Source organism: Chrysemys picta, chromosome 14, assembly GCF_011386835.1.
Source record: "Chrysemys picta bellii isolate R12L10 chromosome 14, ASM1138683v2, whole genome shotgun sequence".
In the NCBI taxonomy this organism is placed as follows: Eukaryota; Metazoa; Chordata; order Testudines; family Emydidae; genus Chrysemys; species Chrysemys picta.
The window spans coordinates 32,191,865-32,208,420 of NC_088804.1; the positions used below are offsets into that span (position 1 = coordinate 32,191,865).

Sequence of the window (16,556 nt, forward strand, 5' to 3'; positions counted from 1 at the left end):
CTCAAAACCTTGCATTTGACCTTCACATGCAAATCCAGTAGCTACATGTCTGTCTACACCCATTTCTTTGTGCAAATCTTGTGGCTAAAAGAAGACCGCTCTGGAAATTTTTGGAATTTGGGCACAAAAAACAAACAAGTGTATTTTATGCCCATTACTCTACATCAGATAGTTCAGTTTTCCATGCAGCTATTTCCTCATACTGGGCCTTTCTGCTGCTATTGTTCACACTTTTCTTTCGTGAATCTTCTCTCCTTCACCCTAGCCCTTGAGCTGTCAGCAAAACAAAAGTGCCTCTGTATTTTTGCCTTGTTTTTTCTTAAAATCCATGAAGTTAAAGGGCTTTTGATCAAGTGCTGAGTCCTGTTTGTAGAGAACCTTTATTCTATGTCGGGTTACATCTCCCATGGGAGAATAAACACCTCTAGATCCCTGATGAGCTCTTTGCATACACTGTAATATTGTGAACCCTTTGGCCTATGTGTTAGTTTGTTCTTGTAACCTTCATGCCATTTGTTCCTCTCCAGTGGTGGCAGGTTGAGAAAGTGAACCCTATCAAGCTGTATGAAGAGAATAAAGTCATTGCTGGATTTTCTCTGCTAAATCTACTTTTCAAACAGGGCCGAAGTGGCCTAATTAAGGGTATAATGGACAAACTCATAACACTGTACAATGAGAAGAAGATCAAGCCTCTGGTTGATTCGTTATGGGCCCTGGAAGAGGTAGGAAAATGGCTCCCCCGCCCCCCTTATTTCTTAAATTCATAAATTAAATGGTTATTTTGAAATATGAAATCAGAGTGAGTAAACTATTTACAGTAACTAATTTATCCAACACATTTTGCTTTTACTTCTGTGTGTGAATTGCTTGCAAAAACCCTGACAGTCTCACATTTCTTTGTTATCAAGAGTTATGCACACATTTCTACAATGAATAATTTTTGGTTTGCAGAGGATCTGTTCCTAGTTTGTTGCAAATACTCATATTGTATGAAGTGATGGATAGTCACATGGTATTCTTTCTGTTTCATGATTGGGTGAATTGTCTAACTAGCCAATGCAGCATGAATTGCAGATGTTATAGTTGAATACAACTCAAAATCTGCCTTCAGTGAATAGTCTTAATACATTAGAATGAGACTCATTTCTTGCCTATATTTGTGCTAGATCAGCCTAACCACTCAAATGTTTGCAGAAAATGAATACACAAGTGTTGCTGATCTGGGCAGATCAGAATTCTCTTCTGATTTGAATGAATATTCCGGGACAATTTTTTCTATTGCTTATTCAACTCTGTTTAAAGGATTGCAATCAATTTAGTCTGCTGATAATAGGATAGTTACACACCCCTTCTTAACCAAGCCACTGCTTTCTGAAAACTCTGCTGTCCCTAAAATGTTGTTAGAAAAATAACTCTGGTCATCTTAACGGTCTGAACAGACATTTTTTTTATTATTTATTTGTATTACAATAACACCTGGAGGTTTAATTTTGCCCTGAATTTTTGTGAAATTTACCAAGTTTGACACGTGGCTAAGATGATTGCTTCTCCCAGCTGTGTTAGAATGTGAATTCTAGTTGTACAGTTGCTATTCAAAAGATACTGGCAGATTAGGTTGGCTGTGATTGTGCTGGTATTACCTGGCATCCACATGAAAGTAGTAACCACCAAGCTCCATCAATGGGTGATATCAGCCAAAATCCTAGATGCCTCATAATCAGAGTTCAGCCAGGGCACAGCTCCCTCCTCAGGCTATGATCACTGGTAAGATCTCCATGCTCACACTGCTGGATCTCTCTGCAGCCTTTGACTCAGTGGGCTAACACACCTGTGTGACTTAGCAGAAGTACTTGGCCCAGCACTACAATGGCTCCAATTGTTCCTCTCCAGAACCCAGAGAGTGGTGATGGGTAAATGCTCCTCCTCCTGGAGAGCCTCACCTACAAAGATCCATACTATCCCAGCTTCTCTTCAGTGTCTATTTCAGACCACTAGCAGAGACAGTGAGATGCCATGGTGTTGGAAATAATTTTCATCAGAATTTCATTTGGGTTTACCACAACTAAGTTTCCACACAAGTATTCCTTTATTAGTTCAAAGGCCACTTGATGTTTGTTACATCCAAAACACAAATATTAGCATATGCACACACCTCTATTCTGTACCTTAGCAACAACAGTTACAAGCATCAGCCAAAATACTTACAACCAGATCAGGCTCAGGAGACACCTTCCCACCATGATGTGGACAAGGGAAAGCTCTCACAAAGAACCCCCTAGAAAACCCTTGGTTTTTATACACTATTACAACCAATTTGCGTCCTAGCTGGTTATGAGACTTTAGCTAGGGCCAGATGAGTGCTTAGGGCTGAGCCTTGTCCCCTGTTCTAGTGCAGACAAGATTAATGACCGGGCCTCTTTCTTCAAGGTTTTCTTATCTCATTTTGCCATATTTCTCCCTAACTACTGGGCCAAGCATTTCTTTATCATAAACTAAACAAACCAGTAATTTACTGCATCCGATACTCAATTTTTTAAATTTTTGATAACCCCAACCCAAATCTTAAATACCACTGATATTTCAATGGTCACTACAAGTTTAACACAAACAACCCCCCTTCTCATGATTTTATTCTTTTTGATTATGTGTCTTGGGCCTGTTGCTCTTACTGCTGTCCAAACTCAATTTAAAACCATAGTTCACTCACGCCGAATGTGGGCCTTTACTCCTACGCATAGGCTGAGCTGCCACCAGTATGCTGATAACACTCAGCTATATAGCTCATTCTCAACTGGTGCAACCACCGCCACTACTAAAACATCAGAATGCCTACAGGAAATTGTTCTTGGATGAAGAGCGGCTGGCTCAAGCTGAACCCAGATCAGACCAAAGTGATACTGTTTGAAAGGGGAAACACTTCAAAGAACTGGCCAAGACATGGTGTCCACCTTTCAGCGACAGTGCACATCCCCATTCATCAAAGTCTTCCTTCATTATGCTGGGATGACCAGGTAGCATCAGTTCCTTAAAAATGTCTTTTTCCACCTGCAGCTCACTAGGAAGCTTTGTCCTTTCCTCCTGGATGAGGACCTGGCCACAGTGCTCCAGGCATTTGTCACGTCTGGGCTGGGTTACTGTAATTCACTGTATCTGAAGCTGAATGCGAAGGTGACTCTCAGGCTCCAGATGGTAAAGAATGCAGTTGCCTGCCTTCTGCCTGGCTCAGGCTGCCATGCGCACATCAGGCCTCAAGTTTCTCCACCAGCTTCCAGTCCACTTCTTATGCCAGTTTATGGCCTGATTTTTCAAAGCAATTAATGGATCAAGCCCCACCTCCATCAAAACCAAATCTCAGTCTATGAACTCCCATGACAGCAGCACTCCTTTGCGACAGTGCAGCTCACAAGGCCCAGGATGAAGCATGTGAGAGCTGGGGACAAAGCATTTTCTGCCAAGGGGATCCAGCTATGGAACAATCTTTCTGAGGAGCTCAGGCAAATCTGGAGTCTAACCATCTTTGGGAAACAAGGCAAAGCCTCCCTCTTCGAGAAAACCTCTCTGCCGTAAGCGACGTATTTCAAACACCTCGTTTATTCCTAAACCTCCCCTAACTTCTCACCAAGGAGAGACCTATCTCAATCAGAGTTCTGATCCTATAAAGGGAGAAGTGCCCGAGACTGTGCTTTACTATTGATTTTCTAGGGAAGGTGATGAAATGCTACAGTGATGGGCAGCAGTATAAAACTCTAAGATAGATACATGCAGAATCTGATTTGTTTTTTATTAAATGGCATTGCACAATATTTTAAAATCTCTAAGTGGCATGAGGATGTAAGTGATGGACTGAGCATGCTACTGTTTCATTGTAGATTCATTTGTGGTATATAGGCATGAAAATAAGGAGGCACTTAAAAATGACAATTATGAGCCTAAGCAATTTTGGACCAAGAGAAAACAGTATAAAAAAAGGTTATACATGGCAGGATAATCTTCTAGTCAACATGATGGGAATTTACTGGGAGACTTTAAGCAATATTCTTTCATTTGTTTGGTAACATTTCATAACATTTGGCAGTACATGAACTATCTCTCTGACATTAGTTTGTGGAATATGTAAATCCATCTGTTCAAGACTGCAGCCTGGCAAAATATAGCTCATTTATCAATCCTGCTCAGTTTGCATGATCTAGGAGGCAATTTACAAAATGTGTTACTGGCTGGCATCTGCAGGAATATAATGATCCTGGAGTTTTGGGGGTTGTTCGTTTTTTAATTGATTATAAAGAATTACTCTTCATTCTAAACATTAAGAAATATGCCAACGTCAGTTTTCCAGAGCAAAATCAATATAATGGACCTAGACATGGGCCAGAGCTAGTGCCCGAGATTCATCAATCTTGAACTACAGGAAAGTTGTTTTTTTTTTTTATTTTGTCTCTGAACGTCATGGATCTGGCCCTTCCCGGAATGCATCATGAACTTATTTTGATTGCTTCTCATTTCTCATCAGTACTGGTAACCTTGATGTAGAACCTCACAGGCTGAATTCAGAAGCTCTATTCAACTCAGTCATGATTTTAAAATCTATATTTATGCACTAGTTACCATTTGTATGGACACATGTTCATTTTACTGTAGGTTCTTAATATGGCACGGAAAAAATACCTATCCTTGTCCCCTCCTGCCTTGTGGCAAGCCTCTAACAGCAATGGGAGCTAAGGAGAGGGTTGACTTGAAGGCAGAGTTACTGGTTAAGCCAGGGGTCGGCAACGTTTGGCACGCGGCTCACCAGGGTAAGCACCCTGGTGGGCCGGGCCAGTTTATTTACCTGTTGACGCGGCAGGTTCGGTCGATCGCGGCCCCCACTGGCCGTGGTTCACCAACCTGGGCCAATAGGGGTGGCGGGAAGCGGCGCGGGCGAGGGATGTGCTGGCCGCGGCTTCTCGCCTCCCCCATTGGCCCGGGACGGCAAACCGCGGCCAGTGGGGGTCACGATCGGCTGAACCTGCCGCATCAGCAGGTAAATAAACTGGCCCGGCCCACTAGGGTGCTTACCCTGGCGAGCCGCGTGCCAAACGTTGCCGACCCCTGGGTTAAGCAATGCTTGTAGCTCCACTATGGAAGTACTTCCTTTATCTGGCAGCTCTCGTGTTGTTCTCTAGAGAGAAGCCCTTTTCTGGTGAAAGTTAACACCCCAGGACTCCTGTGGGTGAAACTTATTGGTCCACAGGAGCCTCAGGGGTGCATAAACATGCAGGATGGGAGAAATAAACTTAGGCTTGTCATATCAATAGAAAGCCCCGCCACCTTATCGGAATAGGCAGCAAGCCAAAGAAATGCAGCTGAGTTGGGGGTGGTGGTGATAAGAATGAAGCCTAGAGAGAGAGGATGCGTGTGGGCTGGGCATCAGGACAGCACACTGCCCCGACTTGCCTCTCCAGAGACGGAAGTGAGGAGACCTTGAAGCAGGCTGGGCAGGGGACTGGTAGATATTATTTGTGGTAGATATTGACATAAAGCTTGGCTTTTCCTAGCATACATGGAGAAGGTTGTGACCAATAAGGAGAATTACTCCTCCTCCTGTTACATTTTAACATTAGACATTTGGCCTGTGTCTGTGGTGAGACCCTGTATGTGTGAGTGAAACCCTTAGCTAGTGGTGACTGGCTTGTTAAGTCGAGGGAGGCCAAAAAAAAAAAAAAAAGGAGGACTCTTTGGTCCAAAATTTTAAGTGAATGATTTTGAATAGTTTTCTCTGGAAAAACTTAGTAATTTCCCAAGTCTCATGGAAAATTCACTTGTTCACTGACCAGTAACTGTCTCCAAGCTGGAAACTAAATTCAATTGGTGACATCTGAAGTGTGAAGGGGTTTTAATCTTGTTCCAAGCACTCAGTGCAGCCTAAACTACCATGGCCCTGTGCATTCCTTCTTAGCAGAGGCCACATGTTTCAAACCTAGGTCCTTCAAGTCAGCTATTTAAATCTATATTCAGGCACATTTTGCCTTCATTTTGCCTACTCGATATCTGCCTTTGTCTTCATATCTTCCTTCATTCAGCAGATATGAATCTACAGATGAATAGATTGTGTGTGTGTGTACCTCCGTCCTCTCTCCAAATTCAGCCTAGCGATATAGTGCATTATAGCAGGTATTATCCGTACAACTCCATTGTATTGTTGAATTAATACAGCAGTTTCTAGTTGGTTGCTAAATGACTTGCAGGATATTAGACTGACATACTTGCTTTGACTCTGCTCCCATTGACATCAATGGGGGGTTTGCCACTGTCTTCAGTGGGGCCACTGCATTCACCGTCTAGCTGGGGTGGAATCCTTTCTAGTGTTTAGAGCTCTCAGTTTTAGGGCCTGATCCAAATGCCATTGAAGTCAGTGGAAAGACAGAATGCCAGGGAGTCTTCCCATTGATTTCAATGGCCTTTGGATCAGGGTCTAAGCATGCATCCTTAATACAGGCTGCTTAAATGAATAACACAAACTGCTGAAGAGTGGGCTGGATTCTGATCTCAGCTATACTGATGTAAATCTGGAGTGACTCCATTCTTTTCAGTAGAGTTACACTAGATTATACAGATGTGAGTGTAATCAGTTTCTAGGTCACTGATTGTAGGAGTATTTTTTTTACTGCTGTAATATCTGTTGATGCTGACTCATGAAGATTAATTCTTTATTGCAAATCCCCATCCATAAATCTGAGTTAAAAGCCTGTTCTCAAGTGGTTCAGATTAGCAACATTTTATGATTTATACACAGAGGTTTAGCCAAAAGAGACTCTAATAATTCCAACTAAACTTCCATTTTACTGTAACTCTGGGTTTTGTTGTTCACTAACTAAGCAGAACCGAATGATGAACTAGTCCTTAAAGTATTGTGCAGTTATTTGCCTATGCAGTGGAGTATATAAGAGAGCAGGTAATTTTGCTGCTGGTGCATGCTTAAAATATTGTTGTAGCAAAGGGTTGATTGTGTGGCAAGATGGCACTCCAGTGTCAACTGTAAATTTTAGATCAGAATCCCAATTAATCGGTTACTTGCAGAGCTATATGTTTGTCCTTGTTGGTAACTAATGATCAAGCTTCTGATTTGGTTTCATTAAGTTGCTTTTCCCCATTTTGATTAGGGGAATAAGCATTTAATAAGTGAGTTTGCATTTGCTTGACCTTTCATGAAGTTTGGCTTCATAAAATAGATGACTCCAGACTATCATCCAAGGTAAATTCTAAAACATGTTCTCTTAAGATCCAGCACATTAGTAAATCATGTATATGCTTCACCCGCTAGTGAAAGCTAATTTTGCAGTTTACCATAGTTACAAAAGTAGCATCTGTAAGAGGCATGACATTATAAGTGAAATTATTGTTTACTAGGGCATACTGTTTGGAAATTGTGTTTTCTTAAGAATATTAGACACCTATTCCAGGCTCTAGATGCCCTGCAGCAATTAAAAATACCAACCATAGCAATAACAAAATGATTTCAAACCCCTCCCACGTAAAACAGTCAGGAAGGGAAATATTGCAAAACAAAATCTCTCCACCTCCCAGGTGCCCACAAAAGCTCTGGACCACTCCAAGTGTTCGCTCAAAAAAACTAGCTTTGTAGTATGCCCAGAAAGTCACCAAACATGGGCTATTTTGGACTATGTGGGTGAGGAAATTACACGGAGAATGCCTTCTAGCAGGTCCCTTTCTTATCTACCAAGGCAATTCCAGCTCAGGTGGCACAGACATTACTTTTAATGAAAAAGCCTGCACTGGCTTCAGCATCCGTACGAATTGCAGTACATCGAGAGCAGCGGTTTACAACCTTTTTTCATTTGTGGACCCCTAAAAAAATTCGAATGGAGGCGCAGACCACTTTGTAAATCTTAGATGTATTCTGTGGATCCCAGGGTGAAAACCACTGTTCTATGGCAATGACCCTTAGATATAGTCTGTGAACCCCCGGGGTCTGTGGACCACAGGTGGAAAACTGTTAATCTAGAGTAACAGAGACATGGACCACAGTAGCAAATCAGCATTTGTGGGGAAAACTTGCAATCTCCTGACCAGATTCAGAAAAGGAAAGAGAGAAGTTTAGGTTATAGTTGCTGAAGGCAGCTGGAAACTAACCAGCAGTTCCCGCAAATCACCAATGTAGTTTCTGAACGTTGCTGGCAAAAGATGGATGAACACCCTTAATCGGGAGCAGAGTGGGATATAATTTTAGCCAAATCCTCAGGCTGCTTCCTCTAAGCCACCTGAAACATCTTAGTTTTACCTGAACTGATTCTCGTCTAACTCACTGTTCTCCACACCCCAATCTTGCCTAGACACTCAACTGCACATTTCATCCAGGACAAGATGGTGATATAGAGCTGGGTGTCATAAGCACACTGAAAACATTTCAGACCATATCTCATCACTGCCTCTCTTAAGGGCTTCCTATGCACATTGAACAAAAGGGTGACCGTGTAGAACTCTGTGGGGAATTCCACAAGAAGAAAACCTTGGGCTGAAGAGCATTTGCCACTTGGCTCCCCATCTCTGGTTCTATCCATAAGGAGGGACCTCTGGCTTCTAAGTACCAGATTACTACGGCCCTACTGATCTTTGCCATCTTTGGCAATTGCCAAACATATTCCCCTACTTGCACTGTTGTAGAAAAAGACCTGCCTTTTAATATAGGCAGTACAGAGGAGCCAGGCCCCAAACACTGCATACCTGTAAGTCCTTGTGAATCTCTTTAGACTGCAGCGAGTACTGCTCCTCCTTAATTAGTGGGTTTTGTTTCTGCTATGATGCAATAATTAATAGAATCCTAATGGAAAATAGAAGAGCAAGATCTCCAGTCAGGTGCAAGTCTTCTCAGGATAACCAAAATTATGAAAATTTAAAGAAATTTTCACTTTTATCTTGCGTAGCAGCGGCCTCTAGAAACCCATACTAATGTAGGGCACAAAAGCATTGTCTCTCAGAAAGGATTGCTTTATTTAGGGCTTTCATTAGGCTTAGCACTGGAAGAAAAGAAAGTGATAGAAGTACTAGAACATCATGGGAAAATTTTAGTGCTGTACAATAACTCTTGATACCTTGCTACCTAGATTGTTGATTTGAATTAACTGTATTTCACCTCAGGTAATACCTGTTGCTACAAAATAACAGTGTGATAATGCCTTTCGTAACATTAGTTACCAGGTGATAATGCAGTAAGTGTGTGTTTAGCTTTTATCCCCATGAGGTGGAAATGTTGGAGGCTGACATCAGAGGCTGGTGAGTGTTATGAATAAGAGGGGAGATGCTTACAATCGTTCTGAGGTGAATGGAACATACGGGGCCACCTAGTTGTCTCCATGAATCTATTGCAGCATTGGGTTCATTTTTCCTGAAACATCCTGAATCAAACTGTCTTTGAGAACCTAGCACTGAACCTAGCATTAAGATATTTTAATAGAATTACAGAATCCATGCTAGTATCATAATTTATTTTAAAAGGAACAGTTTTGTATATTCCCATTTTTATTCACTTTCCCATCTCTTCACCAGTTTTTGTTCGTTCTAGCTAGCTACAATGGCATACAGTAGCAACCTTCTGCCCTCTGCATCCAAGTTTTATGTCCCAGTGATGAAAGAGTTCTAGAACTGTTGGTGGGATGGGGTGTGGAGAACACTTTCCAACTAGAACAGCAACCCTGATGCAGAAATTTGAACTGTATGGTAGAGAGGTTAAAGGCATCAAAGTATATTAGTGTTTTAGGCAGTATTGTATGGCTTCAAAGAACTCCTCTGTTGTAACTCTTGCTGCTTTTCCACTGAAAACATCCTCTGGCATAAATGACCTTATCAGTGCAGGTAGTTAGATATCAAAACTGTTCTAAGGGAAAAGATCCTGTAATTGATGTTGTAGAATAATGAAAGAGGGAAACCTCTAACGAGGGGGCTACAATTTCAACAACACCTCTCTCTGTCTGTCATCAGTCTTAGCTGTGAGGTCAGGAGGAACATTTGTACTTCAGTTCAGTAAGATTCACAGAAAACTTGTATATTTCAGCATGGGTGGTGTGTCTTCCTGCTGTATGGAAGCAGCCTCCCCAGCTGAAAACACTACAAAACTTTCCTGCCAACATTTGAAATCAATGAGAGTTTTGCTATTGCCTTCAGTAGAAGCAGTTTGAGCCCTGTATTTGTCCTTGAAGGTGTGCCAGGGGACTAAAGAAACCTTCCAAGCATTGGAAATGAAAGTTCACTGCAACTTATCTCTCTTCAGATTGCTTACAGTACGGTAGACAGTAAAATAGAATCATTTACCTTGTCCTGATTTAAAAATAATCACACTGCAGTATTACATTTAAAGAATAGGAAAATATTTCAATTCATTATAATATAAATGCTTCCTTTCCTACTGTCCATCCCTCTAGCACTAGAGTGTGGACTCTGCTGTTTTGTCACTGGGAATATGGCCCTGATGGTACTTAAAGGGCAGTTGGTCATGCAGGAGGGTTTCCTAATCCAAAGTTATAAGACGTTAGTATACACTGTTCTGCCAGAGAGATGCCTTGCTGTTTTCTTGAAGTATAACATTCTGCTTGCTTTGATGACTACGTAAAATAAAAATCAGCAGTTCAAAGTCTAGTTACATTGTTTATCCTGTAAATCACTGCAGTTTATCTATATACAAATACTGTTTAATGTAACAAGGTACATCTCATGCAGATATCAGAGCTAACAAAACTCCAAGAAGCTAGAGTATGTTTTGGTAATGCAATGTGTGTGTGGGGGCGGGGAGAGGTGGGCACAGACTGAGAAACAAAAAAAAAGAACACAAGCATGGGAATAACCCACCAAGAAACAATCTCCTAATCCTAGGTGCATCTAAAGAACAATTTCTCTCTTAGATTTTGTGGAGGATAGATACAAGCTTGCATTCCATTTGAAGTTTACTTCAGTAGTAGAACGAGCATCAATTCTAAATGGATGAAACAGAACATGAGTAAGGTGATTTATTTCTTCATTTATTTTAAGGGACCTGGCAAGAGAGTGTTTCCTAGAGATGCTTAGGCAATGTTAAAATTAATTACTTTAGCTGAAAAGTTCAAGTGTTAACCCTTAAAAGAATAGACAGTAACGTTAAGGTAATGAGATGATGCAATTTTCTCTGAGCTCTTCCATCTAAAATATTCTGCACACCTCCTTACAGAGCCCTTGCTGCTTTAGTGCATACTACCCCACCTTGCCCCACTTTCATTGTACATCATTTCCTTTATATTCTTTGTCCTTTATTGTGGTTTACCAAGATCCGAATCTAAAAAGCTGTTACCTCATTTATAATCCATCTGCTCCCCCTCTCCGATTCACTATAAATGAAGGTACAGTCCAGTAGAAGCTTTGGTTTTTAGCTTCATTTGCTGTTGAACTGAGATGCAATGGGGTTGTGATATTAAAGAATGAGGCAGAGCCAGACTAGGGCAAAGGCACTGTAAGTACCTGCCTAAGGCCTCAGATCCCTGGTGGTTATGATGTACTTTAACATTAGTCATTGTTACTGCAAGAGCGGGGTGGTGGATGAGCTCTTACAAAGGGAGAGGATTTTTATCTGTATGTACAGATGGGGATATATACTCAAGTGAACTGCTATTTTAAGTTGCAGTCAAGTACTATATGAGGTATTATTTATAGAAGTGGGATGTAATTAAACTAATGAATTATTCCAAATTAATACATTTCTTTCCAGCTGCTGGCAATCGGGCTTCTGAAATACAACTTGTTTTGCCTCACATGCCAACTGTGCACATAAATGTATAACTAATACTGTAAGCGTATATAATGCATGTCATTTGGACGGTTTTAAAGCACTGTTTGCCCCAGATGGGTATGGAGAAGGCCACAGGTAGGTTGTTATTTGCCTAATGTCACACAGCAAGTTAATGGAAGAGTCAGGAATAAAACCTCTGATTTTCAGTTCTGTTTTCTAAGTGTTGAGCCATTCAGCTATGTCTCAGCGATTCTGAAAATCAAGCCCTGTCATTCTAGATGCATGCTGGGAGTCATATGCTCTTCGGAAATACAGAGTTTTAGGCTGGGTGCATTTCAGGAAAGAGTATAATGAAGCTAAATCTTGGGAAGAAGTAGCGAGTGCACAGAGCTTTGTAAAGTATTCCGTCCATTATACTGATGAATGTTGATCCTGTGCTAAATTATTGTGGTTGGAAAGATTAGAAAGCTGATCAGCTGAACTAAAACTCTCCCAATTAATAAAGATACAGCCTGTAGCCACTTGGTAAGCAGACTGCTAAGGATAATTAATTATGAAGATAAGCCGGTGGAAAACAATCCTTTCTAGAGGCCATGAGGAATTGGAAGTTGGAGAAAGAAACGAGTCGTGACGCATGTTATTGGGTCAGGGCTGACTGTCACTTCTGGTTGCCCTTGTTTACCATGGAAACAGCAGCTTCCAGTGACGGCAGGCCATATCAAAGCAGCATGCAGATTTGGTGTCTGGATTGATAATGTGAAGGAGAACAAGAAACGTAGGGAAGAAAATAAAAATAACGTAGTTAGCACTAGTAGATTCCATTGAAAAAAATGAGCTGTGTGAAAGGGAAGCCAGTTCTATCCTGCCAATTAATGAAATTACCTAGAGGAGATCAAACTGAGATAGATGAATTAGACCAATTTGTAATTCATTAGAAAATCAGAACAAACCTGTTGTATGGCGTGAGCTGCTGATTAATTACTGTGAGTAAACATTTAACAAAAGGAGCCAGGGTACTAAGATAGGTGAAATGTCTTTAAGTAATAAATTGGCATGTTTCCCCTCTGTGTTAAATAGAGAGTGATGATAGCACCCAAGAACAGCTTCCTGGATAAAATCCGAGAGAGACCTGATTTTTGGAGAGCATTACCAAGGGAGACCTGATAAACGTAGGTAAAAATGCAGACTTGAGTGCAGGAATATTGGTGGGGTGGGGGAAGAAGAGGGTATCCAGTGTGCTGTATGTGGGAGACTGGCTCCAGTGACTCTAAATTTTACTCTTCATTTTTATTATATGTGCCATGAAATTTAACCTATTCACAAGAATTAAGGAAACAAAATATTTCATGGAGTCATTCCCCCTTCGAAAACCGCTTTTAAACTTCTTTAGAGGCTCCTCCCTGAGCCATGCTGAGGCCCCTGGGTGCCACAACTATCAGTTAGTTCTGTGTCTTGGTGCTCAGACCCACACTAAGTGGTAGATGGAATAAGTGATGCACACCTTAGAGCAGGGGCGGGCAAACTTTTTGGCCTGAGGGCCGCATTGGGTTTCGGAAATTGTATGGAGTGCCGGTTAGGGGAGGCTGTACCTATCTTCCCCCCACCTGCTTCTCGCCCCCCCCCCCCCCCCGGGACCCCTGCCACATCTACCCCCCCCCCCCCCGCTCCCTGTCCCCTGACTGCCCCTGGAACCTCCACCCCTGACTGCCTCCTGCCGCCCCGTCCAACCCCTGCTCTCATTCCTGACTGCCCCCCCCCATCCCCGGGACCCCTGCCCCATCTAACCACCCCTTCTCCCTTACCGCCCCTGGAACCCCTGCCTGCCCCCCGCCACCCCATCCAACCCCCCCTCTACTTCCTGACTGCCCTCCTGGGGCCCCTGCACCCATTCAACCCCCCTCATTCCCCGCCCTCTGACTGCTCCGCCCCCATCCACACCCCCACCCCCTGACCACTACCCTGAACTCCCCAGCTCTCTATCCAACCCTCCCTGCTCCCTGCCTCCTTACCGCACTGCCTGGAGCACCGGTGGCTGGCAGCGCTACAGCCGCACCGCCCGGCTGGAGCCAGGCACGCCACTGTACAGCACAGAGCACTGGGTCAGGCCAGGCTCTGCAGCTGCGCAGCCCAGCTGCCCAGAGCATTGCGGCGGTGGCACAGCGCACTGAGGCTGCGGGGTAGGGGCCACAGCAGGGGAGGGGCCAGGGACAAGCCTCCCGGGCCAGGAACTCATAGGCTGGGCAGGAGGGTCCCGCGGGCCGGATGTGGCCCACGGGCCATAGTTAGCCCATCTCTGCCTGAGAGGCAGCTCATCATGTCACTAATTTTGCTGCTGGTGCCAATGAGGAAGAATGAGTAGGAAGAGAAGGGGAAAGGGACAAGACTCTTACAGGAAATCATTGTAAACGTATCATACAATTAAGAGGTCTGAAGATCACTGCAGATCCCTGCGTTTGGGGAAGTTAAAGGAAAGGACTTTGAATAGCTAGTCTTGCCCATGGCTGCTACCCCTTTAATGCTCTGTAGCCAGGAAACTAACAAACTACATATTTTGTGCTCCCGATGCAAGCATGCTGAGATCCATTCATCCCGTTCTTTCAACCTGGTAATGCAGCTAACTGTCTGTCTGTGTTTCTTATCCCGATTTTCCATCGTTCTTGATTTAAAATGGTACAATCAGTTGGATCCATCTTGTAAAAAGAATTGTCAAATAGACCCAAGATAAAGAGATCAACTTCTATTGATTTCTTTTTCTCCACTCTATAGAACTGCAGTGGCACTAATTTGCCATCAGAGGAACTTTTAAGAATTACCATGTCCAAGTTTCTTGTGCAACCCAGCACAACAGTTATTGGAATAGGCCTGTAACTGAACAGCGCCAGGCAGCTACCAAGGAAAAATCTTTAAGATGTGTTTCAAACTGTCTTTTAAAAGTTTCAAGGACATAGTTGGACTCTTGTGCCACATCCATGTGCTCTCTTTAAGCCACACAGCCTGTAGATGAAATGCAGGATTTTCTTCTGTGTCCAAAAATTCCACTCACGCTTCTTTGTTAATTAGATGAATGGCTCAGCGAGAAAGCCCTCTATTGTTCAGGCTTGACTGACAGGGACTCTTAGAAGAACTGGATTTGTTGAATTTTCAGTGTGTCATGAAGGAGAGATGCCAGCTCCTCAGAAGATTGGGCATTTAATTCTTAATAAATTGGGGCTGGGGTCTAACTGGTGGTATGGAAAGAACTGACCGCAAAAGCACCCTCCGAGTATTAAGATACCCTGTAGGCACAGAAATAATCCAGTTTTGTCAGGATCCAATCTTTCCTTTTTCAGACTACGGGCAAAATTCACTGATATAATTGAGCTATACTCCATTGAGGTCACTCGGGTCATGACTTTGAGATGACTGGGTGAAGTTCTTTGGCGTGTGTTATGCAGAACATCAGACTAGCTGATCATAATGGTCTCTATGGCCATTAAAATATGAATCTGTTAATTTCATACTCATGGTGAGGCTGTGGCTTGGTTCTATTCATCATGCTATCTGAGGCATTCTGAGAGACTCAGAAGGGGTTGGGAGATCTGAATGAGAGAAAAAGATAACCTGTCCCTCATCATAGTTTGCCTAGAATATGCCAAACTAGTATTAATGTCCTCTGTGGCCATCTAAATGACTGAAAACAGGCAGCTAAGCCAGGTCAGTATCTGGTAAGGCATCAGGCATGGCTAAAAAAAGAGAGCGGTCCTAACCGAGTGTTGTGTGACAGAAAATTAATAGAGCGGAACAAAATGCGAGGAAGACTTCCAAGAGGATGTAAAATAGCTGTGGCGGGAAACAATATTAGATAGTATGTGTTAAGGGTTTTTGTCTGCGGTCACAACTTTATGCCCTCTGAGCTCCATTTGCTCAGATAATATGGGGATGAGGATCACGCACACTATATTGTAGAGACACTTTTTTTTTTGTCAGCAGAAATATAGGTGTCTGATAAAGAAAATGGATCAGACCCTTTAAGAAGTGCCTTTCTCAAATAATAACTCGAGTAGAATTAGCAGTTTGCCTAGGATCAGTTGTCAGTGTCGCTGGGCAACAGCAGCCAAAGCAGAAGTAGGTTGCTAGCTACATCAGCAAGAATGAGTTGCTGTCTCTCAACGGCAATCCCACTGATGACTGGTTTTGGCAGGCTGGTGGAACTAAAGGGAAGTCTCTAGAGCAGTAGAGCAGAATTCTGCCTCTGCTTTTTGCACTTCCACACTGGCTCAGTGATGTAGATAGATATTTTTGTTGTAGAAAGGGACAGACTTCTGTTCCATATTATCATCCTGGCGCTTGCAAAAATTGCACTCCTCAATAGCAATGCACACTTGAATACTTGATCAACAGTACTTAACCCAGAAGTGTTACATTAACTCTGTGATCAGCTCTAGTGATGTTGTAATTGGGAAGCACAGCTGCAGATTAAACCTTGCAGCTTCAAATCAATCCCAGCCTGTCTTGTGGTGCCACGCTACACCCTTCTCAGGAGTAAACCAGACCATCCCAACAGGGAGCAGGGGAAATGCCTCCTCTGGCTGAGGAGCCCCAAAATGACTCTGACTGTAACAAAGAGACCTGCAGTAGTTCTGGAAAAGAGATCGTGCTAATAGATGTGGGGAACCCCGCTTGCACTCCATGGACCAGAGCACCAGCAGCAACCGATCTCAGGGTATTCCCACTATACAGTGCCTGTGCTGTCAGGCTTCCTCTATCCTGAAGCTCAGCTGTAATCTGCTCCTCCTTTCAGTGGTCACTTGTGGGCCCAGAATATGCT

At 42.9% G+C, this 16,556-nt stretch overlaps 1 protein-coding gene across 1 annotated transcript in view; it reads left to right on the forward strand.

Moving 5' to 3' along the window:
* The window catches only part of VAT1L (vesicle amine transport 1 like), a 90,226-nt gene that overhangs the window by 43,908 nt on the left and 29,762 nt on the right, over positions 1 to 16,556 (forward strand). The window contains exon 7 of the mRNA XM_005300569.5: positions 528 to 722. Within this exon, the coding sequence (XP_005300626.1) occupies positions 528 to 722 (195 nt within the window). The remainder of the gene's footprint in view (positions 1 to 527; positions 723 to 16,556) is intronic.